This window comes from Oncorhynchus mykiss, chromosome 22 (genome assembly GCF_013265735.2).
Source record: "Oncorhynchus mykiss isolate Arlee chromosome 22, USDA_OmykA_1.1, whole genome shotgun sequence".
Classification (NCBI taxonomy): Eukaryota; Metazoa; Chordata; class Actinopteri; order Salmoniformes; family Salmonidae; genus Oncorhynchus; species Oncorhynchus mykiss.
The window spans coordinates 36,699,273-36,726,816 of NC_048586.1; the positions used below are offsets into that span (position 1 = coordinate 36,699,273).

General features: G+C 41.6%; 1 protein-coding gene across 7 annotated transcripts in view; it reads right to left on the minus strand.

Moving 5' to 3' along the window:
• LOC110501806 (semaphorin-5B) overlaps window positions 1–27,544 on the minus strand; it is a 284,886-nt gene that overhangs the window by 146,575 nt on the left and 110,767 nt on the right. For all 7 annotated transcript variants that reach the window (XM_036959221.1, XM_036959220.1, XM_036959219.1 and 4 more), the window contains exons 4-5: window positions 22,432–22,531; window positions 15,336–15,381 (exon numbers count right to left, since the gene is read on the minus strand). In XM_036959221.1, coding sequence (XP_036815116.1) covers window positions 15,336–15,381; window positions 22,432–22,531 — 146 coding nt within the window. The remainder of the gene's footprint in view (window positions 1–15,335; window positions 15,382–22,431; window positions 22,532–27,544) is intronic.

A 27,544-nucleotide genomic window follows, 5' to 3' on the forward strand; every position in this document is an offset into this window, starting at 1 on the left:
TACTTGAATCAATTTTCTTGTTGTAACAACTGCTTGTAAAACTAATTTAGTTTGTTTACAATATCCTTCACCTGTGATAAAGAGACACCACTGTCATCAACGGTACTCACACCGGCTTTGGTCTTTGTCATGGTAGCAATGTAGGCTACGCTGTTACTCCCCGCAATTCCAGACAGGGCAGGTCACAGGGAAGATGGAAAGACCAACAAACTGTAGGGATCTAGACAGCCACAGTCCCAGCCACAAGGGCTAACTGCATCGCGGGCTGCATTCAAGCCCTCAAGGAAACCCTGCTAACTTAATAGGCAGCTAACAGTGGCAGCTAGGCTAGCTGATACGCCAAACAGCTCATCATCAGACCCTTGATTGGTATGATTCCTGGACAGATAGCAGTGGTTCCAGCAACTGATGCCAACCTCGTTGCGGGATCCAAAATCAAAAGGTAGCTAGCTAGTAACCAAACTTTTCCAATAAAACACATTTTCAGACACTTCAAAACTTGCCAAAACAATAAACAAAGCGCTGCCTCATGCTACGTTCAACAGTAATCTCCATTAAGAATATTTTTTTGTCCAGTTCTAGGCTGGACACAGGTCTGGGAAACCGGCCCTGAGGTGTTGTTTTAACACTGCAGCGTGTAAAGTCATATTTGCATATTTCCCAGCATTTCAAGTGTATGTGAGAGATACCCACCCATGACTTTGATTGTTAGTGACAGAGACATTGTTTTGTTCAATAAATTCTTGTCCCTGAAACCTTCAAAAATCCTAGACCTTTGCAGACCAGCAAGTTTCAACATGGTAGTTTGTGAAATGATTAGTAATGCCTATCAGATTCAAGACATAGGGAAGATTTAACAACTTTGTCCAGCTAAACCATCTAAACTGGAAAAACCATCTCGGTAACAGGTGCAATAAATCCAACGCCTTATAGAATTAGAAATGTTTTTCGCTTATCTTTCTATATTACAAGATCAATTAATTAATGTGCATGAGGAAACATAGATAAAGAATTATGATATTAAAACAAACTACTCAAAAAATCTACCTCCAACAAAGCATGCTGGGAAATTTGATAATGAAGCCACTCCCACATCTTTTTCACTCAGGAGAGATAAAGAAAATTAGCTGAGTAACAACACTGTGTGTTTGAAAAGATTTCTTAAATCAAATGTTCTGTTCAGTTGTGCTGAAATGTATGTAAGGTGACAGACATTCCTAACACTAATCTGACTAAAAGGCATGTAAAAGTCACATCAATGTCTAATGACTAAATGCACTCAACAGGACAATGGGAAAGTAATGGGAAAGTAAACACGAGTGTTAAAATCTGAACACTTGGGAGATATAGGTGTTCTGGTTTGAAACGGACTGGAAAAAGCTGACTATCATGTGTAATCTTGCATTCTAAGGGAGTCGTGAAATGTTTACTGTTAAATGTTCATTGTCTTTTTTTATATTGCTTTGTATCTTACTTTTGTTGATTGTTTATTTCACTTGCTTTGGCAATGTAAACATGTTTCCCATGCCAATAAAGGCTTTTTGAATTGAGAGAAAGAGAATTAAATTATTTATTTCACCTTAGTCCACCTCAGCACTCCCCTTCTGGCCCTCATAGCCTCCAGGGCTTTCTGGCCTGTCCAACACATACCCATGGATGGGCAAAAATGACTAAATACTGTACAATTACAATTTGTTTAACTAGGCAAGTCAGTCAAGAACAAATTCTTATTTACAATGTCGGCCTACCCCAGCCAAGCCCTAACCCATACGACGCTGGGCCAATTGTGCGCCGCCCTATGGGACTACCAATCACGGCCAGTTGTGATACAGCCTGGAATCAAACCAGGTCTGTAGTGACGCCTCTAGCACTGAGATGCAGTGTCTTAGACCGCTGATCCAGATACATTTATCTTTACAGTAATTTGTATCTGTACCAAAATAAACCACAAAATACTTGTATACTTGTATTGTGTACTTGTATTTTGTAATTCGATTAATTAAAATATATGTATTTTGTATTTTCAAATACTTTTGCAAGTAGCCAGCCCGAACAGCAACAATATTCTCAGAAACGGTTACAAAAATGTATGTTGTTGTTTATCTACCTTAGTTGAGTCCCTCTGGATAAGTATGTCTGCTAAATTACCAAAATGTACATGTATATGTGACAATGACATATGGGGCGGAACTTATTCGAATAATACTCGGCTTGCTTTGCAATTCTGGATTTTTCATATACATTTATATAGTTTATAGCAGATGTTTTTGTCACACCATAGTGATATCAGACTTCTGATACCAATGCAGGGTGAAAGGTGGGCCACAAACTGTAAACCACTATAAAAATGATACAGAAAAGTATTTTATATTTTGAAAAGACAAATTACAGTATTTTGCAAATACAAAATACATTGGAGAGTAGTTCAGCCCAGTGTAATAGAAATTACAAAATACTCAGAAGTAATTCAAATACGTATTTCAAATACAGAAATACTGCCCATCACTGCACATACTATCCCTAACCCATCATAAAATATCTGCACAGGACACATCCATGGAATGCCTACAAATGGCCAACATGGATTTTATAGCCCACCTCTCTGGTCTTTGTGGAGAAGAAGCTACTGCTTCTATCCTCACTCACGGTCCTACGGAAATCTAAATCATTTCCCTTGATACTGATAGAATATGCCCACCATTGGAGGGGAGGACGGCTCATAAAAATGTCTGGAACCAGAGCAAATGGAATGTCATCAAACACATGGAAACCATGTGTTTGATGTATTTGATAACATTCCAATCATTCCGCTCCAGTCATTAACACAAGCCCGTCCTCCCCAATTAAGGTGCCACCAAACTCCTGTGGTGCTCACACATACTTGAAAGTTTTTGTGCTTAGGATTCCGAGCTGGTAGGTATGGTGGTGGGGGGGGTGTATGTGAATTAATGATCTCCTTTGTCATTGGCACACACACACACACCGTGTGGGATCACTGCATCCTTTTTGGGTAAGAACATCTGATACAATTGTCAGTGCGCTCCTTTTCCTGGAACGTATCACTCGGTCTCTCATCCTCTCACCGTAGGGGAGCTAGAGTGAGGGATGTGGTGAGGTATGTGGTGGGATTCTCTGAGTCACACCCACACACTCTGTCCTCTTGGCTCCTGCTGAGAGTGGGTTTGTGTGATGTAGTCTGCCAGCTCCACACAAAACACACAGCAGAGTGAGACAGTGAGGGAGAGAGTAGGAGAGAGAGGGGACGAGTGAGAGAGAACAGGAGAGAGAGAGAGAGAGAGAAGGTAAGAGAGAGAGAGAGAGAGAGAGAGAGAGAAGAACAGGAGAGTTAGAGAGAGAGAAGGGAGAGAAAAAACGTAACTAGAGAGAGAGAGAGAGAGAACAGGAGAGAGAACAGGAGAGAGAGAGAGAACAGAAGAGAGAGAGAGAGAGAACAGGAGAGAGAGAGAGAGAGAGAGAACGGGAGAGAGAGAGAGAGAGAGAGAGAGAGAGAGAGAGAGAGAGAGAGAGAGAGAGAGAGAGAGAAGAACAGGAGAGTTAGAGAGAGAGAGAAGAACAGGAAAATTAGAGAGAGAGAGAGAGAAAGGAAGGAAGGAAGATTGCTCTAGCTGCTTCCTTCATCTGCGTTCCTCTTTTAGTTTCCCTTTGGATGGTGTCATGCAGATACACTGAAAACCTATGCAACATGTGACACGTGTATGACCTAAATGTCAGCGTTGAACTTTTTTTCAAATTCTGGAATATGATCTGTGGAAAATATGCATCTCTAAGGTGATCATACATTTAGCAGGAGGTTAGGAAATGGAACTCAGTTTCCAACTAATTTTGTGGGCAGTGTGCATTTAGACTGTCTTCTCTCGAGAGCCAGGTCTGCCTATGGCGGCCTCTCTCAATAGCAAGGCTATGCTCACTGAGTCTGTACATAGTCAAGGATTTTCTTACTTTTGTGGTCAGGTATTCTGCCACTGTGTACTCTCTGTTTAGAGCCAGATAGCATTTGAAATTGCTCTGTTTTTGTTTGATTCTTTCCAGCGTGTCAAATTGTTATCTTCTTGCTTAATTCGGTGGGGTCTAATTGTTTTGCTGTCCTGGGACTCTGTGGGGTCTGTTTGTGAACAGAGCCCCAAAACCAGCTGGCTGAGTGAACTCTTCTCTAGGTTCATTTCTCTGCAGGTAAGGGCTTTGTGATGGAATATGTAGGCATCCCTTCCTTTTAGGTGGTTGTAGAATTGAACAGATATTTTCTGGATTCTAGCAGGTATAGTCCTAATTCTGCTCTGCATTGTTTGCAGTTTTGCGTTGCACACAAAGTATATTTCTGCAGAATTCTGCATGCAGAGTCTCAATTGGGTTTGTACTATTTTGTGAATTATTGGTTGGTGAGTGGACCACATACCTCACAACCATTAAGGGCAATTGGTTCAATATCTGATTGAAGTATTTTTAGCCAAGAATGTCGAGTTTATGTTCCTTTTGATGGCGTAGAGGGTCCTTCTTGCCCTGTTTCTCAGATCGTTCAAATCCTTGTGGAAGTTACCTGTGGTGTTGATGTTTAAGCCACAGTAGGTATAATTCTCTGTGTGCTCTACGGCAACGGTGTCCAGATGGAATTTGTATTCGTGGTCCTGGCAACTGGATCGTTTTTGGAACACCATTATTTTTGTCTTACTGAGATTTACTGAAAGGACCCAGGTCTGACAGAATCTTTACAGAAGAGCTAAATGCTAAGATGCTGCCCATCTTGGATGGGGACAGAAGGACCAGATCATCAGCAAACAGTAGATATTTGATTTCTGAGTTCACCCCATGGCCCTGAGGAGAGAAATGTGTTTATTTGCCAATTTTAATTGCACACTTGTTGTTTGTGTAAATTAATTGTATATTGCAATATGTTCCTCCCCCCCCCCCCCAACACCGCTTTCCATACATTTGTATAGCAGACACTCATGCCAAAAGGAATCAAAAGCTTTTTTGAAAGCACAAAAGCTTTTGTTTTGGTTGGTTTGTTTGTCACTAAGGGTGTGCATGGTGTATACGTGGTCTGTTGTACGGTATTTTGGTAGAAAGACAATTTGACATTTGCTCAGGACATTGTTTTCACTGAGGAAATGTTGGAGTCTGCTGTTGATGATAGTGCAAAGGATTTTTCAGAGATTGCTGTTGACGCTGATTCTGGTATACTATACCATCAACACCACAGGCCTTTTTGGGTTGGAGGTTTTATATTTGGTCTTGTAGCCATTCCAATGTATTTGGAGAATCCAGTGGGTTCTGGTAGTCTTTAGTAGTTGATTCTAAGTTTAGTATATGATCATGTACAGTATATGTTTTTGTTCTTGGTTTTTTGTTATATGTCCAAAAAGGTTGGATAAGTGGTTTATCCATACATCTCCATTCTGGATAGATAGCTCTTCGTGTTGTTGATTGTTTAGTGTGTTCCAATTTTCCCAGAAGTGATTTGATTCAATGGATTTTTCAATCACATTGAGCGGTTTTCTGGCATGCTATTCCTTCTTTTATCTTACAGTATTTATGCATTGTTTTAGTGATTCACCGTAGAGAAGGCGTAAGCTAAGGTTTTCTGTGCCTGTGTTTTTTGGTTGGATAGGTCTCTCTCTCCTCTGATGACCACTGTATTTATCCCCTTCCCTCTGTCTCTCCCTCTCAATCTCCCCTTTTCCTCTCCTCCACGCTTGCCTTCCCACTAATGTCTATGACAGGTGTTCTCCCACGTGTCTGTTTGAATAGCCTGGGTCCGCCTTCAAAGCCAGCATCAGCACTCCCCCCTCCTTAGAGAAAACTAAAAGGTCTGTCCTTCCCCCCTTTCCTCCCACATCTCTCCCTTTTTTCCTCCCTTCTCCCCCCAGCAAGGGGAGAACTAAAAGGCCTGTCCTCACCCCTCTGTCCTCATCTCTCCCCTTCATCTCTCCTGACAGGAGCTGCGTGTTTGGCATGGGAAGGTGAGCTCCATCGCTGGGCTGTTCCATTATAGTCCTCTAAGCAACACACAGGGGGACTCTAATAGCGTCACATAGAGAGAGGGGCAGAGAGTGAGAGAGGGATGATGAGACAGGGAAGAGAGAGACAGAGACACAGACAGACGAGGTAGGGACGCTCAAAAGGGATGTAGTTACAGGGATAATGGGTCAGCTTTGATAAAGACTGGGCTGCCATTAAAATGCATGAATAGGTCTGCTCTGACTGAATAGTGAATAGTGGTTGTTACTCCAGTTACTTCTCAATCAATCAGAGACTCGTTTCAACTAGAGGACAGCAGGTAAATGTAGACTCACTTTCACCCCATTTCAATACCTGACCTCCATTTCAGGTCTGTGTGATTGTGCAGGGCTGAAGCCAGCCAACCCTTAGGTCCTCCGGGACTGGGTTGGATAGCTCTCTCCTGCTGCTGTGTATGGTTCAGGCTAACAGGCAGGAGGAGGAAGAGGAATAGTTTGAAGCAGCGTCCTTCCATCTCTTTAGGCATGCTGGCAGGCTCAGATCCTCTCCTACTAACTGGGCAGCAGCAATGTTCTGTGCTCATCGATTTGGGCCCTGGCACACCTAATGACACCTCCAGTTAGAACAGAATGAAGAGGGAGCTGCCTTGTTTATCCCCCAGCTCAAGACAAGACAATAAAGAGTGTGTGTGTGTGCACGCGGGCGTACAGATGTTGAAAGACATGGTTCATTTCAGGACTGCCAGAACCATTTTACCGAGTACAGAAACAGTGTGCAAAACTCACCAACCCCAGTCCTCTTCCACATACAAAAAAAAGACAAGAGCACCAAAAACAAAGGACCACTGGGCACAGATGTCAGTTTAACGTCTAGTTTTGATTTACAGTTGGTTGAGTTGTCAACTAACGTGAATTCAACTTGAAATCAACAACAAAAAATGACCATGTCATTGGATTTAGGTTCAAAGTTGGGTGAAAAAAAGACTAAATGTCCTTATGTTGATGTCTTCTTGCAAATCAAATCAGTTTTACACCTTTATTCAATCACATTGATTTATTTCGTTGAAATGACGTGGAAACAATGTTGATTCAACCAGTTTTTGCCCAGTGGGGAAACATTGACATTGGCACACTGGTGGCAGCTGCTCACATATTATGTCACTCTGTTGTGACCGTGCTGAAAGAGCACTTTGTCATAGAAGCCTAAGTCTGTGTGTGGTGACATGCTTTCATTCATCCATCCATCCTTCTCAGTGCAGAAAAACAGGTTGTTGTGCTGTAGAGTCAGACCAACATACAGCATTCACTCATTTCACTCAACCTCTCCCCGAATTGTGCATTCGTTTTTAAGTACTATATCACTTGACACATTGATGAAAATAATCATGGCCTCTAAACCTTCAAGCTGCATACTGAACCCAATTCCAACTAAACTACTGAAAGAGCTGCTTCCTGTGCTTGGCCCTCCTATGTTGAACATAATAAACGGCTCTCTATCCACCGGATGTGTACCAAACTCACTAAAAGTGGCAGTAATAAAGCCTCTCTTGAAAAAGCCAAACCTTGACCCAGAAATGTTTTTAAAAACTATCGGCCTATATTGATTCTCCCATTCCTCTCAATTTAAAAAAAGCTGTTGCACAGCAACTCACTGCCTTCCTGAAGACAAGCAATGTATACAAAACGCTTCAGTCTGGTTTTAGACCCCATCATAGCGCTGAGACTGCACTTGTGAAGGTGGTAAATTACCTTTTAATTGCGTCAGACTGAGGCTCTGCATCTGTCCTCGTGCTCCTAGACCATAGCGCTGAGTTTGATACCATCGATCACCACATTCTTTTGGAGAGATTGGAAACCCAAATTGGTCTACACGGACAAGTTCTGGCCTGGTTTAGATCTTATCTGTCGGAAAGATATCAGTTTGTCTCTGTGAATGGTTTGTCCTCTGACAAATCAACTGTACATTTCGGTGTTCCTCAAGGTTCCGTTTTAGGACCACTATTGTTTTCACAATATATTGTACCTCTTGGTGATGTTATTCTGAAACATAATGTTAACTTTCACTGCTATGCGGATGACACACAGCTGTACATTTCGATGAAACATGGTGAAGCCCCAAAATTGCCCTCCCTGGAAGCCTGTGTTTCAAACGTAAGGAAGTGGATGGCTGCAAATGTTCTAGTTTTAAACTCGGACAAAACAGAGATGCTTGTTCTAGGTCCCAAGAAACAAAGAGATCTTCTGTTGAATCTGACAATTAATCTTGATGGTTGTACAGTCGTCTCAAATAAAACTGAAGGACCCTGATCTCTCTTTTGACGAACATATCAAGACTGTTTCAAGGATAGATTTTTTCCATCTACGTAACATTGCAAAAATCAGAAATGTCTGTCCAAAAATTATGCAGAAAAATGTATCCATGCTTTTGTCACTTCTAGGTTAGACTACTGCAATACTGTAATTTCTGGCTACCCGGATAAAGCACTAAATAAACTTCAGTTAGTACTAAACACGGCTGCTAGAATCTTGACTAGAACCAAAAGATTTGATCATATTACTCCAGTGCTAGCTTCTCTACACTGGCTTCCTGTTTAGGCAAGGGCTGATTTCAAGGTTTTACTGCTAACCTACAAAGCATTACATGGGCTTGCTCCTACCTATCTTCCGATTTGGTCCTGCCGTACATACCTACACGTACGCTACAGTCACAAGACTCCAGCAAACAGCTGGAGGCAGGGCGTTCTCCTATAGAGGTCCATTTTTATGGAATGGTCTACCTACCCATGTGAAGACTCATCTCTTCAGTAGGTCCTATGATTGAGTGTAGTCTGGTCCAGGAGTGTGAAGGTGAACGGAAAGGCACCCTTGCTGGCCGGTTCCCTTCTCTCCACAGGCCCTGTCCGGGAGTACCGTAGGATGGGGCCTACAGTGTCTCCTGACCCCTCCTGTTTCAACTCTCTAGAGACAGCAGGAGCGGTAGAGATACTCTGAATGACCGGCTATGAAAAGCCAACTGACATGTACTTCTGAGGTGCTGAACTGTTGCCCCTGCGACAACCACTGTGATTATTATTATTTGACCCTGCTGGTCATCTATGAACATTTGAACATCTTGGGCATGTTCTGTTATAATCTCCACCCGGCACAGCCAGAAGGGGACTGGCCACCCCTCATAGCCTGGTTCCTCTGTGTTTCTTCATAGGTCCTGGCTTCCTAGGGAGTTTTTCCTAGCCACCGTGCTTCTACACCTGCATTGCTTGCTGTTTGGGGTTTTAGGCTGGGATTCTGTACAGCACTTTGTGACATCAGCTGATGTAAGGACTTTATAAATAAATTTGATTTGATTTAGTCACACCTGGGTTCAAATAGTATTCGTGTTCTTTCAAGGAGTGTTTGATTGAGTCTTGCTTGAGTGCCAGATGGACGGGGTTGGACACTTTTGGAACTATTACAATAGTCTTGGCTCTGGTCTGGGTACATGTTCTTTAGCTAACAGCTCACAGACACAGTTCAGGTAGATTATTATTGATAAGAGCGAGAATATTTGTATTTGTCAAACGGCAGTCAAGCATCAATCATCATGTCACCAGTATCAGACCCCCAATATTATTGGAAAGGAGCATCAAGACCGGCCGTGCACTTTCATCACCGTGTGAAGGCCATCATAATTGATTTCATCTGAAGCCTAATAAACTGCATGGTTTTGTAGTGGGAGACCACATATCATATTGCGTGACTCCAAGTTTACTTCGATGATGGTTATTATATCAATATGAGCATAAAAATGTTTCCACCGCCATTTCTAGCATAATTAATTTTACCAACACAAAAATATCCCACCTTGTCAAACTAACTAACTATCTGTCGGCATTTATAAAATTGTACCGAAACTAAATTTTTGTTTTTTGGTATTTTTTTTATTACCTTTATTTAACTAGGCAAATCAGTTAAGAACAAATTCTTATTCACAATGACAGCCTAGGAACAGTGGGTTAACTGCGTTGTTCAGGGGCAGAACAACAGATTTTTACCATGTCAGCTCAGGGGTACGATCTAGCAACCTTTCGGTTACTGTCCCAATGCTCTAACCACGAGGCTACCCCGCCGCCCTGAGTATAACTTTACTCTCATAAAAACTGTAGTTTGTGATGTACAATCTCCAGGGCTGGAATACTAAAAACAGGTCCCACACCACCACGAGCCTTCTCTACCTGATGCACTGTAATCCCACAGTAGACCCCTGTAACAGTAGCTACCTCCATATAGACATCACACCAAACACTCACTCTTTCACCACCCCACCACCATCCTAGGAGATGAAAACACTCCAGTCCCAAAACCACAGAATCAATACCAGCAAGCCATATGCTGCCAGGAAAGTTAAAGAAGGAGTGGCAGAACAGGAGTAGAGAGAGGAGGAGAAGGAGAGAATGAGAGCAGGTCTGGGAGCCCAGCGGAAGAGAGGAGCGCTGGCTGCAGACAGATAAGTGTGGTTTGTTAAAGACCACTGACAGGGTTCGATAGGCTACATTCTAAATGTAACCCATTACAGTGTCCAAAATGGTCATCAGTAACGTAATTTTGAGATTACCCAAAATCAGTAACGTAATCGGATTACTTTCCCCTTAAAGAGTAACTTTCATGAAAAGTTGTTTTAATCGAAAACCAGGATGTTTTAGGCTTAGTTATAGTGAAACACATTAATTCTGGTCTTCATTTCGACAGTTCAATGCCAGGGTGATATATTGTTCTTTTAGTAGTACATCTAGCTGTTTTTACCCCTAGCGGTTCAACTCCACCATTGAAATGGTGATGTAGAAGCACCTTAAGAAGGTTCCTCTGTCATCTCAAGGAAGGGGTTCATTATGAAATACACTCCCTACTAGATGTGCTGGGTGGTACCGCCTCAAGGAAGGGGTTCATTATGAAATACACTCCCTTCTAGATGTGCTGGGTGGTACCGCCTCAAGGAAGGGGTTCATTATGAAGTACACTCCCTTCTAGATGTGCTGGGTGGTACCGCCTCAAGGAAGGGGTTCATTATGAAGTACACTCCCTTCTAGATGTGCTGGGTGGTACCGCCTCAAGGAAGGGGTTCATTATGAAGTACACTCCCTTCTAGATGTGCTGGGTGGTACCGCCTCAAGGAAGGGGTTCATTATGAAGTACACTCCCTTCTAGATGTGCTGGGTGGTACCACCTTAAGGAAGGGGTTCATTATGAAGTACACTCCCTTCTAGATGTGCTGGGTGGTACCACCTCAAGGAAGGGGTTCATTATGAAATACACTCCCTTCTAGATGTGCTGGGTGGTACCGCCTCAAGGAAGGGGTTCATTATGAAGTACACTCCCTTCTAGATGTGCTGGGTGGTACCGCCTCAAGGAAGGGGTTCATTATGAAGTACACTCCCTTCTAGATGTGCTGGGTGGTACCGCCTCAAGGAAGGGGTTCATTATGAAGTACACTCCCTTCTAGATGTGCTGGGTGGTACCACCTCAAGGAAGGGGTTCATTATGAAGTACACTCCCTTCTAGATGTGCTGGGTGGTACCACCTCAAGGAAGGGGTTCATTATGAAATACACTCCCTTCTAGATGTGCTGGGTGGTACCGCCTCAAGGAAGGGGTTCATTATGAAGTACACTCCCTTCTAGATGTGCTGGGTGGTACCACCTCAAGGAAGGGGTTCATTATGAAGTACACTTCCTTCTAGATGTGCTGGGTGGTACCGCCTCAAGGAAGGGGTTCATTATGAAGTACACTTCCTTCTAGATGTGCTGGGTGGTACCGCCTCAAGGAAGGGGTTCATTATGAAGTACACTCCCTTCTAGATGTGCTGGGTGGTACCACCTCAAGGAAGGGGTTCATTATGAAATACACTCCCTTCTAGATGTGCTGGGTGGTACCGCCTCAAGGAAGGGGTTCATTATGAAGTACACTTCCTTCTAGATGTGCTGGGTGGTACCGCCTCAAGGAAGGGGTTCATTATGAAGTACACTTCCTTCTAGATGTGCTGGGTGGTACCACCTCAACGCTCAATGGCCTTGGTAAGTGGAGTGTGCCAATACATTTTGCATGATGCTTCCTTGACTAAATTCAAAAGGCAGTTAGGCACATTTCTGCATATGACTTAATTCAAAGTTTTTGATTACCGTTTCATACACATCTATGTGCTTTTATGAAGAAAACAAAATGTAGGCTTTGACGATTATATGTTTATGTTCGTTGCTACATCTATCGTAACAAGAAATAGATGACAATGGTGGTCATATCAAGTCATTGTATTTTTCCCCAACTGCTATGACTGATTGGTGGTGCAGTATGCTAAGACAGTTGGCTCATATTTGTGAGTTCTAATACCACATTGGGCAGATATATATAGATTTAAAAAATATAAAATTAACCCCTTTTTTGTGGTATCCAATTGGTAGTTACAGTCTTGTCTCATCGCTGCAACTCCGTACAGACTCAGGAGAGGCAAAGGTCGAGAGCCATGCGTCCTCTGAAACACAACCCAACTAAGCCGCACTGCTTCTTGAGACAATGCCCACTTAACCCAGAAGCCAGCCACACCAATGTGTCAGAGGAAACACCGTACACCTGGCAAACGTGTCAGCGTGCACTGCGCCCGGCCAGCCACAGGAGTGCACAACGGGACAAGGACATCCCTGCCAGCCAAACCCTCCCCTAATCCAGATGAGGCCAATTGTGCACCAACTGGTGTCCCAGTTGCAGCCGGCTGCAACAGAGCCTGGACTCGAACCCAGAATCTCTAGTGGCACAGCAATGCAATGCCTTAGACCACTGCACCACTCGGGAGGCCTCAGGCAGATATATACAGTGCCTTGCGAAAGTATTCGGCCCCCTTGAACTTTGCGACCTTTTGCCCTATTTCAGGCTTCAAACATAAAGATATAAAACTGTATTTTTTTGTGAAGAATCAACAACAAGTGGGACACAATCATGGAACGACATTTATTGGATATTTCAAACCTTTTTAACAAATCAAAAACTGAAAAATTGGGCGTGCAAAATTATTCAGCCTCTTTTCTTTTAGTGCAAGAAACTCTCTCCAGAAGTTCAGTGAGGATCTCTGAATGATCCAATGTTGACCTAAATGACTAATGATGATAAATACAATCCACCTGTGTGTAATCAAGTCTCCGTATAAATGCACCTGCACTGTGATAGTCTCAGAGGTCCGTTAAAAGCGCAGAGAGCATCATGAAGAACAAGGAACACACCAGGCAGGTCCGAGATACTGTTGTGAAGAAGTGTAAAGCCGGATTTGGATACAAAAAGATTTCCCAAGCTTTAAACATCCCAAGGAGCACTGTGCAAGCGATAATATTGAAATGGAAGGAGTATCAGACCACTGCAAATCTACCAAGACCTGGCCGTCCCTCTAAACTTTCAGCTCATACAAGGAGAAGACTGATCAGAGATGCAGCCAAGAGGCCCATGATCACTCTGGATGAACTGCAGAGATCTACAGCTGAGGTGGGAGACTCTGTCCATAGGACAACAATCAGTCGTATATTGCACAAATCTGGCCTTTATGGAAGAGTGGCAAGAAGAAAGCCATTTCTTAAAGATATCCATAAAAAGTGTTGTTTAAAGTTTGCCACAAGCCACCTGGGAGACACACCAAACATGTGGAAGAAGGTGCTCTGGTCAGATGAAACCAAAATTGAACTTTTTGGCAACAATGCAAAACGTTATGTTTGGCGTAAAAGCAACACAGCTGAACACACCATCCCCACTGTCAATCATGGTGGTGGCAGCATCATGGTTTGGGCCTGCTTTTCTTCAGCAGGGACAGGGAAGATGGTTCAAATTGATGGGAAGATGGATGGAGCCAAATACAGGACCATTCTGGAAGAAACCCTGATGGAGTCTGCAAAAGACCTGAGACTGGGACGGAGATTTGTCTTCCAACAAGACAATGATCCAAAACATAAAGCAAAATCTACAATGGAATGGTTCAAAAATAAACATATCCAGGTGTTAGAATGGCCAAGTCAAAGTCCAGACCTGAATCCAATCGAGAATCTGTGGAAAGAACTGAAAACTGCTGTTCACAAATGCTCTCCATCCAACCTCACTGAGCTCGAGCTGTTTTGCAAGGAGGAATGGGAAAAAAATTCAGTCTCTCGATGTGCAAAACTGATAGACATACCCCAAGCGACTTACAGCTGTAATCGCAACAAAAGGTGGCGCTACAAAGTATTAACTTAAGGGGGCTGAATAATTTTGCACGCCCAATTTTTCAGTTTTTGATTTGTTAAAAAAGTTTGAAATATCCAATAAATGTCGTTCCACTTCATGATTGTGTCCCACTTGTTGTTGATTCTTCACAAAAAAAATACAGTTTTATATCTTTATGTTTTAAGCCTGAAATGTGGCAAAAGGTCGCAAAGTTCAAGGGGGCCGAATACTTTCGCAAGGCACTGTATATATATATATTTTTTTTAATCTACATTATTTATTGCCTGCCACACACTTCTAATTCCTAAAAGTGAAAGCATGTCTGTGAGAAGGGATGCCCTGGTAGTAGTTGTAGGTTTTTATACAGTACTAAAGACCAATCTGAGTTCATTTGACCATTGGAAAAAGAGCTACTGTGTAAATACTGCAATGTGAGTTGGATTGAATTCATCTTCATTTCCAAGGTGATGATTGCACTTTTCTTCCCAACACAATACCGCAATAAATGTGAGTCCACATTTATTTTGCGTCCCATGGGGGATTCAAATTTATACCGCAAGTGGCAATAGATGTCAGCAAATAAGTGCCTTACCACTGTGAGCTAAATGTGCATCATAAGCAAATACGTCCCTTGACATCATTTTATTATCAGAGCGTGCCAGTGTACTCCTGGTATATTTTAGTGAGAAACTTTTGGAATCAGGTACAACTACCTTTACCCACCCCCAAAATGAATATTTACTAGCAATTCCCCTCAACCACTACTTCTCAACTGAATGCATGTTTTGAAAATTTAAAGGGGCAAGGGCAAAGGCGGAAATTGGGGTTGAGAGTTACCCTTTAAGAGGCATAAGATCACGACATAGTGGACTGACTTTTGGTCAGACTCGTTCGAGTGGAATTAACTTAAAACTGGCAGCTTTTTTTCCAAGGCTGAACTGAATGTCATTGAGAAAACAGAAATGATGTCATAATGTACTTTTACACAAAGATCCTTTTGGAATTGAAAAGTAATCTAAGTAATCAGAGTTTTTCAAAAGTATCTAATCTGATTACAATATTTTTGCTGGAATAACTGATTTTTTTTTGTTTTGTAATCAGATTATACGTAACTGGACAACACACAGCAAGAGAAGAGGTGGACTTATTTTACCTGGATGAGAGACACGTTGTTGAGACTCAATCTGAAGAGGAAGTTTCTGTGTAAAAATGACAGAGAGGAAATAACAGTTTAAACAAACAGTTAATAAACACTTAGTTTACATGGCAGTTGTGTGTGTTTTCTGTTACAGTGAGTCACAAATGGCACCACAGGTCCCAGAGTGGTTTGGCGGAAGAAAATAAAAACTGGGGCCCGTAGTTTTTCCTAATCTGGTAACCTAACCAGGTAGACCTCTGGACCTTACACAATAAGAAGTGATTCATCTGTTGTGAAAAGGTTTAATATGGGCTATGATGAGACCAGATATTTTCTAATCAGGTAACATGGTTAAAAAAAATCATGGCCCCTGGCGAGGATGAAAAGTCTGCAACCGTGTAGTCCCTTATGGAAAAAATACATGACTTTCACATATGATAACGTGTTTTTGTAACATTTGACATGTGACATTTGACATGTGAAATCATGTGTTTTTGGAACACTTCACATGACATTTTCTTGAGTGTATTTTTAACAAGGCTGAGATAAACTTTAAAGTTCAAAGTGTAGGAATACAGGTGAAGTGCTTTAATGATACAGACATGGTGGTGTAGCAGGAAGATCGGAATGCCATGAACCAAGAGGTTGTGAGTTCAAATCACAGATAAGGACATATTGAATAATAATGACTGTATAATTAAACTAACACAGTGTGCAAAACATTAGGAACATATGCTTTTTCCATGACTTAGACTGACTAGGTGAAAACTATGATCCCTTATTGACGTCACTTGTTAATTCCACGTCAAATCTGTGTAGATGGAGGGGAGGAGACTGGTTAAAGGATTTTTAGGCATTACATTTATGAATGAGTTTTTGCTTGTGTCTGTTGAGAGTAATGTGTTATCACGCTTACTAAATTAATACTTGAGGAAAATGGAGAGCGCGCCATGAGCTTTGTGCCTGTACCGCTCAAACTGCAATTTTCTGTTTAATCTGATTGGTCAAGACATGCAAAGAGCCTGCAGCAGCACTCCGATGTGAAGCACAGAGAAATTGTGGGTGAGTTGACAAATCATTAGGCAAAATCTAAAAATAAAAAAAACAACACTTCGACCGTGTTTTTAACGCTTTGCATCAATATATTGTATTGAACTAAATAGAAAGAACTGACAAATGATGCCTCACCACATGTTTTCTGGCAGCCCATTACTGATTCTCTGCAGTCATATAACAACTCTGGAGCTAGACGTTGTTTCAAAACGTCCAGCTGCCAAATAACAGACCAGGCCCTATCAAACAAGCCTCAACAAACTACTTAAAGAGCAACTGAAGGCAATAAACAACTTATCTGGTAGAAAACATGTATTCGAGTATAAAAATGTACTACAAAGTGTAAATAGGATAATTTTGGTCAAAGTTATTCTTGTCCAAAACTGAGATTTGCGAGATAAATACGAACAAGTGGTTTTTCACAGAATGAAGTGTACCGTAACATTTGTGTTTATTTCCATCCTGCCCACAGCTGGCAGAACCCAAGTGATCATCAATTCAGAGAGCAACTATGGAGCGAGATAGCTGACAAAAGGTTGACGGTACATATCGTTAGGATTGTAAGAAAAGCCATTGTAAATTGTTAGGATTGTAAGAAAAGCCATAGTAAATTGTTAGGATTGTAAAGAAAAGCCATAGTAAATTGTTAGGATTGTAAAGAAAAGCCATAGTAAATTGTTAGGATTGTAAAGAAAAGCCATAGTACATTTTTAGGATTGTAAAGAAAAGCCATAGTAAATTGTTAGGATTGTAAGAAAAGCCATAGTAAATTGTTGGATTGTAAGAAAAGACATAGTAAATTGTTAGGATTGTAAAGAAAAGCCATAGTACATTTTTAGGATTGTAAAGAAAAGCCATAGTAAATTGTTAGGATTGTAAGAAAAGCCATAGTAAATTGTTAGGATTGTAAAGAAAAGCCATCGTAAATTGTTAGGATTGTAAGAAAAGCCATAGTAAATTGTTAAGATTGTAAAGAAAAGCCATAGTAAATTGTTAGGATTGTAAAGAAAAGCCATAGTAAATTGTTAAGATTGTAAAGAAAAGCCATAGTAAATTGTTAGGATTGTAAGAAAAGCCATCGTAAGTGGTTAGGATTGTAAGAAAAGCCATCGTAAATTGTTAGGATTGTAAGAAAAGCCATAGTAAATTGTTAGGATTGTAAGAAAGGCCATAGTAAATTGTTAGGATTGTAAGAAAAGCCATAGTAAATTGTTAGGATTGTAAGAAAAGCCATAGTAAATTGTTAGGATTGTAAGAAAAGCCATAGTAAATTGTTAGGATTGTAAGAAAAGCCATCGTAAATTGTTGGATTGTAAGAAAAGCCATAGTAAATTGTTAGGATTGTAAGAAAAGCCATAGTAAATTGTTAGGATTGTAAGAAAAGCCATAGTAAATTGTTGGGATTGTAAGAAAAGCCATGTGCGAAACATGAAGTATAAATGTTAAATTAGATCTGTAAACGTTAGACTATAAATTTACATTTACACATTCAATTTGTAGTTTACGTCTCCCTTTACTCAGTTACAGATCTTTTTAATCGATTCAAACTTTCTTCAGTATTGTGGCATCTGCAAAGGCCATGAACCAAACGTAGCTAGTTTAAGTTAGCTTGTCAATCAAGCAACTCTAGCCCAGACATTAGATTTTCTTTGCAGCTTCCGGCTTCATTTGAAAATAAAAGTCTAGAGCTTGTTTTAGAACTGCATTCAATAACGATGTTACACCAGTATATGGCGTAGTATAGGCTTGGGCATTCAGCAAATGACTTGTGTGAGAACGATAAAGACAGCCTTGTCTAGAATAACCGCCTGAGCTGCAAAATAGAAAATAAATGATTTAGGCTAGGCCTATTCCGCTATCTAAATATGCCATACTGTTGTGTGTTATTTAATGGCCATATAATTGCATAATTTATTTTTATAGCCGCGTGGGGCTACTGTGGTGACCATGTAACCTAATGGATCACACTTTTCCCAGTATTTGGGAGCACGGACTGTTGGCCTTATATTAGGCACTTTGCCTGTTGTATTAGTGAATTCCACTCTGTATGTAGGCTTGTTATAGCCCTTTGTGTTGCACAACCCCATCACGCAGAGGCTATATCCATATCAATAAATGTGACAAAACAAAATATTGATGAAGTCGAGGCTATAACCTGTCCTGAGCGAAATAGCCAAGGGGTCCCAAATGGTCAAGACTATCTATGGCCTATTCTTATTGACTGGTCTGTTTACCCTGCATCAGCCACTGCATGTGCCTCTTCAACTATTTAGTTTAACATTTATTCAGTGGGATATATTTTGAGACCTGTGAGCTAAGGTCTTTTTTTTAAAGGGACCCCTATTATAAAACACAAATAGAGTTTAAAAAATGATTCTGCAGGACACCATCACACTAAAGTTGAAGGGCTATTTTTATTTGGATCGGCCTAAATTAAACTTTGAATTATTAAAGTGATAGGCTAAAGAACTTGATCATTTTGAATACACACATGGATTTCAATAAACAAATGGATAAGACTGTTCTATTCTCTTTGATTTAGTTCCTATTGCAACTCAGACAAATGACTGAATGGATGACATACTGACTGACTAAATTGAATGAAGGATGAAAGAAATGTTCAAATATGTTGCAATGACGAGTTGCACGCATCATGCATGCTGTGGACTTCATTTGGTTAGTAGGTAAATAGGCCTACATTAGGGTATAATGACTATGGCTGCATGACTCCAGAAGGGCATCTTCTGAGGCTGAGGGGTGCTTTTCCGAAGGCGCATGGTGCTGTGGTGCTGCATGGAGATCACAAGCTCTTCAACTGGACATCAGTATCGCACTGGAAGGAATAGCCTATACAGAGACTGCCTACAGTAAGACCACTGCAACAGAGGTATTGTTAGTGTGGGAATGAGCTTATGCCAGACTTAACCTACATTTAACCTCTCACTTGTTCATTTCAAAGTCCATATGTTTCATATAAATCATGAAAAATGTGTTTAAATTCATATTAACCGCTCATGCAGAATATGCTTTGGCAAGATTAAGCGATTTAATAAAATATCCAATAAAAATATATGAGTGACTCCATAATGAGTGACTCCAGTGGTTCTACATAATTAATAGAGTCACCAAACATCTCTAATCATTCTATATACTATTGGTTATGATGAATTATTCCTGGTAGATACTACTGGCTATGATTGCAGACAGAGCCCAGAGAACGGAATGGTGCAGTATTCAATCCGTCATATTTGATAAGGTGCATGCATGGGGATGTCCACTTCACCCAGATATATGCCCATGCTTTAGAGATACACCTAGCGGACTGAAACTTCACTGTTGTAGGCATAATACAGCTAGTGCTATCTAGAATTATGCTGCCAAACAAATCCATGACATTAGCTACCTACATGTGAAGTAAACTCAACTGAGGAGTAATAGAAAATGGAGACTTAACGTGCAGGATACCTCTTTCAGGGATTCCCTGACTTCAGTTTTTTGATATTGTGGTACGCTTGTTCACGTACAGTGCCTTGCGAAAGTATTCGGCCCCCTTGAACTTTGCGACCTTTTGACACATTTCAGGCTTCAAACATAAAGATATAAAACTGTATTTTTTTGTGAAGAATCAACAACAAGTGGGACACAATCATGAAGTGGAACGACATTTATTGGATATTTCAAACTTTTTTAACAAATCAAAAACTGAAAAATTGGGCGTGCAAAATTATTCAGCCCCTTTACTTTCAGTGCAGCAAACTCTCTCCAGAAGTTCAGTGAGGATCTCTGAATGATCCAATGTTGACCTAAATGACTAATGATGATAAATACAATCCACCTGTGTGTAATCAAGTCTCCGTATAAATGCACCTGCACTGTGATAGTCTCAGAGGTCCGTTAAAAGCACAGAGAGCATCATGAAGAACAAGGAACTCACCAGGCAGGTCCGAGAAACTGTTGTGAAGAAGTTTAAAGCCGGATTTGGATACAAAAAGATTTCCCAAGCTTTAAACATCCCAAGGAGCACTATGCAAGCGATAATATTGAAATGGAAGGAGTAGCAGACCACTGCAAATCTACCAAGACCTGGCCGTCCCTCTAAACTTTCAGCTCATACAAGGAGAAGACTGATCAGAGATGCAGCCAAGAGGCCCATGATCACTCTGGATGAACTGCAGAGATCTACAGCTGAGGTGGGAGACTGTCCATAGGACAACAATCAGTCGTATATTGCACAAATCTGGCCTTTATGGAAGAGTGGCAAGAAGAAAGCCATTTCTTAAAGATATCCATAAAAAGTGTTGTTTAAAGTTTGCCACAAGCCACCTGGGAGACACACCAAACATGTGGAAGAAGGTTCTCTGGTCAGATGAAACCAAAATTGAACTTTTTGGCAACAATGCAAAACGTTATGTTTGGCGTAAAAGCAACACAGCTGAACACACCATCCCCACTGTCAAACATGGTGGTGGCAGCATCATGGTTTGGGCCTGCTTTTCTTTAGCAGGGACAGGGAAGATGGTTAAAATTGATGGGAAGATGGATGGAGCCAAATACAGGACCATTCTGGAAGAAAACCTGATGGAGTCCGCAAAAGACCTGAGACTGGGACGGAGATTTGTCTTCCAGCAAGACAATGATCCAAAACATAAAGCAAAATCTACAATGGAATGGTTCAAAAATAAACTAAATAAATAAATAAATAAGGTGTTAGAATGGCCAAGTCAAAGTCCAGACCTGAATCCAATCGAGAATCTGTGGAAAGAACTGAAAACTGCTGTTCACAAATGCTCTCCATCCAACCTCACTGAGCTCGAGCTGTTTTGCAAGGAGGAATGGGAAAAAAATTCAGTCTCTCGATGTGCAAAACTGATAGAGACATACCCCAAGCGACTTACAGCTGTAATCGCAGCAAAAGGTGGCGCTACAAAGTATTAACTTAAGGGGGCTGAATAATTTTGCACGCCCAATTTTTCAGTTCTTGATTTGTTAAAAAAGTTTGAAATATCCAATTAATGTCGTTCCACTTCATGATTGTGTCCCACTTGTTGTTGATTCTTCACAAAAAAATACAGTTTTATATCTTTATGTTTGAAGCCTGAAATGTGGCAAAAGGTCGCAAAGTTCAAGGTGGCCGAATACTTTTGCAAGGCACTGTAGCACTCCTCACAGGCAGTTTGGTGTATGTTTTTTGTTGAGAGGAAACTGCTAAACTCTGTAAGTTATTATTGTACGTCAGAATTGCAACAAGATTTGTTCAAGCCTAAAATGTTAATCTATAAATCAGAAAATGGTGTTTGTATGTTCACAGGTGAAATTTCATGTTTTACGTTTCACGCATGGCTTTTCTTATGATCTAACAATTTACGTATGGATTTTCTTACAATCTTAATGATACGTATGTTCAACCTTTCGGCAGCTAACTCACTCCATACCCAGGGTAAATTTGGTTTGACATTTGATATCCCTATGGGGCTAGTTAGAGATCATCAGTAAATTACACAATGTACACGTGACAATAATTTAAAGTCAATAGCTCCAACCTTCAATGAGTTACAAATCTCAAACCAATTATAAAATTGTAGAAATTCATATACAAATATTGAAAGCATTTAATGAGAACTAAAAGAACTCTGCCACTGTCCCACACCAACCGGCTGAAGCTAATTGGAGAAAGAAGTTGGCTAGCTTGTTAGCTAGTCTAGGCTAGCTCCAGACACAAGACCTGGTTAGACTGTTTCAAGTTATCTGGAAGGGTGAGTGACTAACTGTGTGCTGTTTTGGCAGAGTGAAAGTACAAACGCTTCTCATGTTCGAACACCCACATCAAAACATGGCCCAAATCTAGTTCTCAGTCTCATTTCCTGATGAGGATAATTGAACCAAAGTTAAATCAGGAAGTTCAGACCCCCTTTAACATGATTACCACTTTTGAATTTATTTCAACATTGTCTATGATAGAAAGTGAGGAATTCTCAGCAGCAGCGAAGTGCAGGGCCAGGCAGAGTGTTTCGCTTAAGTGATAAATGAACAAGAGATAAATGAAGGAATGCATTCTTACCTTGCACCCACTATCAGCTCATTCCTGGTCAGATCAAGGGTCAGTTGGGAGTAGTCTCTCACGCCCGGGTGGGAGAAAATAGAGATCCAAGGACTCAGGGCTGAAAGAGAGGAAGAAAAGAGTGCAAGGGATAGAGAGTGAAAACGAAAGCGAGAGTTAAGTAAAGTTAAGGACTACAAAGGATGTTTCTCTACTATATTGTAACATGAAGAATTGTCTTCAGTTGGGCTCCTGGGGCAGCCTGTTCAGTCGAGTTAAATTGAAGGTGACAGCAACATGAGTAACGTCTCTGAAATAAATCTAATAAGAGAGATTCGGAACACTTCTAATTCACATTGAAGTGAGTTACGATAGACGTCCTGAAAACACACTGGAATCACCTTGTGCTCTGATATGGTTGTCATGATCTATTTTGTGTTGTTATAGGTCCAAAACAGTGTAGCATCCTCTATATTGTCATAAAAAAAACAGTCCATTATCACCGATTTCACCTTTGCATATGTTTTCAGTTGGCCAATAATGTGAAAGTATGAAGTAGCCTCACCTGATGTCTTACAGGTGCAAACATGTCTGTCGGTGAGAAACGACCTATACGCTGTGGCTCGCAGCAGCGAAGAAGTGAGTGGGTAGATTGTGATTGTGTCCAGCTACTGGTAACCCCCCTCTGCCGAGACCCCAGTGGGATCCAGCAGAGAGGGACAATGCTGTCTAAGACCACATCAAGCCTACTGAGCCTAACACAACCAGTCAAAAAGAGCCCTTCCAGGAAACACTCCCCAGCACCTACTGCTTCAGACATTTGACAGTCTCCTCACAAATCAAAAACAATTTCTCTCGGCAGAGTCACAGGAAGTAACACAATGCACCTTGTAGAGTGGCGAGTCCAGAAAGTGCTCAGCTGATCTCCATGTGATCTGCACGTGGGTTTGCTAAATGGGTTTCACCACATGAGAGATTGCAAGGTGAATGGGATTTGTTCATTTTATGTGTAGAACACAATATTGAAGTGGTTGGTTGCTTGGATTCAGCGTTGCAGTGTGTTTAGTAGCATATAACATGACAGAAAACCTAGACATCATTTTTTTGTTGTTGTTATTCCCAGAATAATTGTATTTATTTTGGCCCCCTGCAAAGACAACCTTGGACATCTTCAGTTTGTTTACTGCATAAAAAAAATGCATTTACCATTTTAAGAAGTGAATGCTTGAATTTGAACAAAAATTCTTGAAATAACAAAAAGCTCAGTGGGGGGTTTCTATAAAAAAAAAGAATGATTTATCTCTCCTGATATTGTAACATTTTACTGCAGTGGGCTAAATTAGGGTGACAGTGTTTTTGGTAATCTTAAACAAATCTACTTTGAAACAAAAGTACACACCTCTGTCACGTTGTATAAATGATTGGAGACAGGCGTGGTAATTCGTAATAGGGTGGTTTAATACTCCACCAAAAAATACAACATGCCATGAAAGTCACGTGGACGAAGCCCAAAACAAACATGTATGCAAAAACACAGGGATGTAACCCAAACCAAAGAGCGAGGTTACACCTCTAATAACTACACGGGACGAGACCCGTAATAACAATACACAGGACGAGACCCGTAATAACAATACACGGAACGAGACCCGTAATAACAATACACGGGACCCGTAATAACAATACACAGGACGAGACCCGTAATAACAATACACGGAACGAGACCTGTAATAACAATACACGGGACCCGTAATAACAATACACAGGACGAGACCCGTAATAACAATACACGGAACGAGACTCGTAATAACAATACACGGAACGAGACCCGTAATAACAATACACGGGACCCGTAATAACAATACACGGGACCCGTAATAACAATACACGGGACGAGACCCGTAATAACAATACACGGGACCCGTAATAACAATACACGGGACCCGTAATAACAATACACGGGACCCGTAATAACAATACACGGGACGCGACCCGTAAAAACAATACACGGGACAAGACACGTAATAACAATACACGGGACGAGACACGTAATAACAATACACGGAACGAGACCCGTAATAACAATACATGGGACCCGTAATAACAATACACGGGACCCGTAATAACAATACACGGGACGAGACCCGTAATAACAATACACGGGACCCGTAATAACAATAAACGGGACGAGACCCGTAATAACAATAAACGGGACGAGACCCGTAATAACAATACACGGGACGAGACCCGTAATAACAATACACGGGACGAGACCCGTAATAACAATACACGGGACCCGTAATAACAATACACAGGATGAGACCCGTAATAACAATACACGGGACGAGACCCGTAATAACAATACACGGGACGAGACCCGTAATAACAATACACGGGACCCGTAATAACAATACACGGGACGCGACCCGTAAAAACAATACACGGGACGAGACACGTAATAACAATACACGGGACGAGACACGTAATAACAATACACGGAACGAGACCCGTAATAACAATACACGGGACGAGACCCGTAATAACAATACATAGGATGAGACCCGTAATAACAATACACGGGACGAGACCCGTAATAACAATAAACGGGACGAGACCCGTAATAACAATACACAGGACGAGACCCGTAATAACAATAAACGGGACGAGACCCGTAATAACAATACACGGAACGAGACCCGTAATAACAATACACGGAACGAGACCCGTAATAACAAGTACACAGCAGTACACAATCCATGCAGCACGAAAGCCGAAACAAAGCACATGTACTCAAGACCAACGGACATGGGAACAATAACCGACAAGACAATGGTGAATCAGGTGTGCATAACGAAACAGTTAGAGGCCGGTGACGTAGACCCCCGGAACTGGTGCACAGAATGAACAGCAGTACCGGGGGAATCCGTGGCAGTACGCCATCCCAACGTGCTGCACTAGCAGCGTAATGACACTGGCCTCGGGGACGACCACAGGGAGTTGGTCAGGGAGCTGATGGTGAAAATCCCTGGTCAGTGAGCCGTCCAGGTTGTCCACTCCAGGAACCCAGCAATGCTCCTCTCAGCAGTACCCCTCCCGTGTCGCACTGCACCAGCAGCGGGAATACACCGACCTCGAGGACGACCACAGGAACGAGGTAAGGTCAGGGCCAGTTGCAGCTGCCAAAGTTGCGTCATTGGACGGGCCAGTTGCCGAAGTTGCATCCACGTCGGACGGGCCAGTTGCAGCTGCCAAAGTTGCGACAGTGCGGGTCGGTCAGGGCCAGTTGCGTCGGACAGACCAGTTGCTGCTGCCGAAGTTATTCTGTCTCCGTGTAGGATTGGTTATTCTGTCACGTTGTATAAATGATTGGAGACAGGCCCAGGAATAAATAATAGGGGGGTTTAATACTCCACCCAAAAATACAACATGCTATGAAAGGCACGAAGCCCAAAACAAACACGTATATAAAAGTGAAAGAGCTGCAAAATCTGGACCCCTACAAATCAGCCGGGCTAGACAATCTGGACCCTCTCTTTCTAAAATGATCTGCCGAAATTGTTGCAACCCCTATTACTAGCCTGGTCAACCTCTCTTTTGTATTGTCTGAGATTCCCCTAGATTGGAACGCTGCCGCGGTCATCCCCCTCTTCAAAGGGGGAGACACTCTAGACCCAAACTGCTTCAGACCTATATCTATTCTACCCTGCCTTTCTAAGGTCTTCGAAAGCTAAATTAACAAACAGATTACCGACCATTTCAAATCCCACTCCGCTATCTGGTTTCAGAGCTGGTCATGGGTGCACCTCAGCCACGCTCAAGGTCCTAAACGATATCATAACCGCCATCGATAAGAGACATTACTGTGCAGCCGTATTCATCAACCTGGCTAAGGCTTTCGACTCTGTCAATCACAACATTCTTATTGGCAGACTCAATTGCCTTGGTTTCTCAAATGATTGCCTCGCTTGGTTCACCAACTACTTCTCTGACAGAGTTCAGTGTGTCAAATCGGACGGCCTGTTATCCGGACCTCTGGCAGTCTCTATGGGGGTGCCACAGGGTTCAATTCTCGTGCCGACTCTCTTCTCTGTATACATCAATGATGTCGCTCTTGCTGCTGGTGATTCTTTGATCCACCTCTACGCAGATGACACCATTCTGTATACCTCTGGCCCTTCTTTGGACACTGTGTTAACCTCTCTTGGGTAGGGGGCAGTATTTTCACGTCCAGATGAAAAGCGTGCCCAAAGTAAACTGCCTGTTACTCAGGCCCAGAAGCTAGGATATGCATGTCATTTTTGGATAGAAAACACTCTAAAGTTTATAGCACTGTTCAAATTATGTCTTTGAGTGTAACAGAACTGATATGGCAGGCGAAACCCCGAGGACAAACCATCCCCCCCAAAAAAAGTTCAGCCTACCACCGTTTTCAATGGCTGTCACTTTTATTATAAGGCAAAATCCCCCCAGATTATAGTTCCTAGAGCTTCCACTAGATGTCAACAGTCTTTAGAAAGAGTTTCATGCTGGTTTTTGGAAAAATTAGCCAGAAATTGTAGTTTTAATAGGTGGTTCCCAATTTGGCTGTAGTGTTTCCAAGCGCATGGAAGAGAGCGCGTTCTTTGGTATTTTTCTCCGGTAAAGACAATAATGATTCTCAGTCTTAAATTGTATCGTTTATTTACATATTAGGGTACCTAAGGTTTGATTAAAAACATTGTTTGACTTGTTTGGAAAAGTTTATTAGTAACGTTTGGGATTCATTTTGTATGCATTTTGATGTTGGGAAACTGGGTGGATTATTAACTGAAGCGCGCCAGCTAAACTGAGTTTTTATGGATATAAAGAAGGACATTATCAAACAAAAGGACTATTTGTGATGTATCTTGGACCTTTTGGAGTGCCAACAGAAGAGCAAAGGTAAGGCATTTATTATATCGCTATTTCTGACTTTCGTGGCACACCTGCCTGGTTGAAATATGTTTTTCATGCTTTTGTAAGCAGGGCGCTGTTCTCAGATAATCGCATGGTTTGCTTTCGCGGTAAAGCCTTTTTGAAATCTGACACAGCAGCTGGGTTAACAAGAAGTTAAGATTTATTTTGATGTATTACACTTGTGATTTTATGAAAGTTA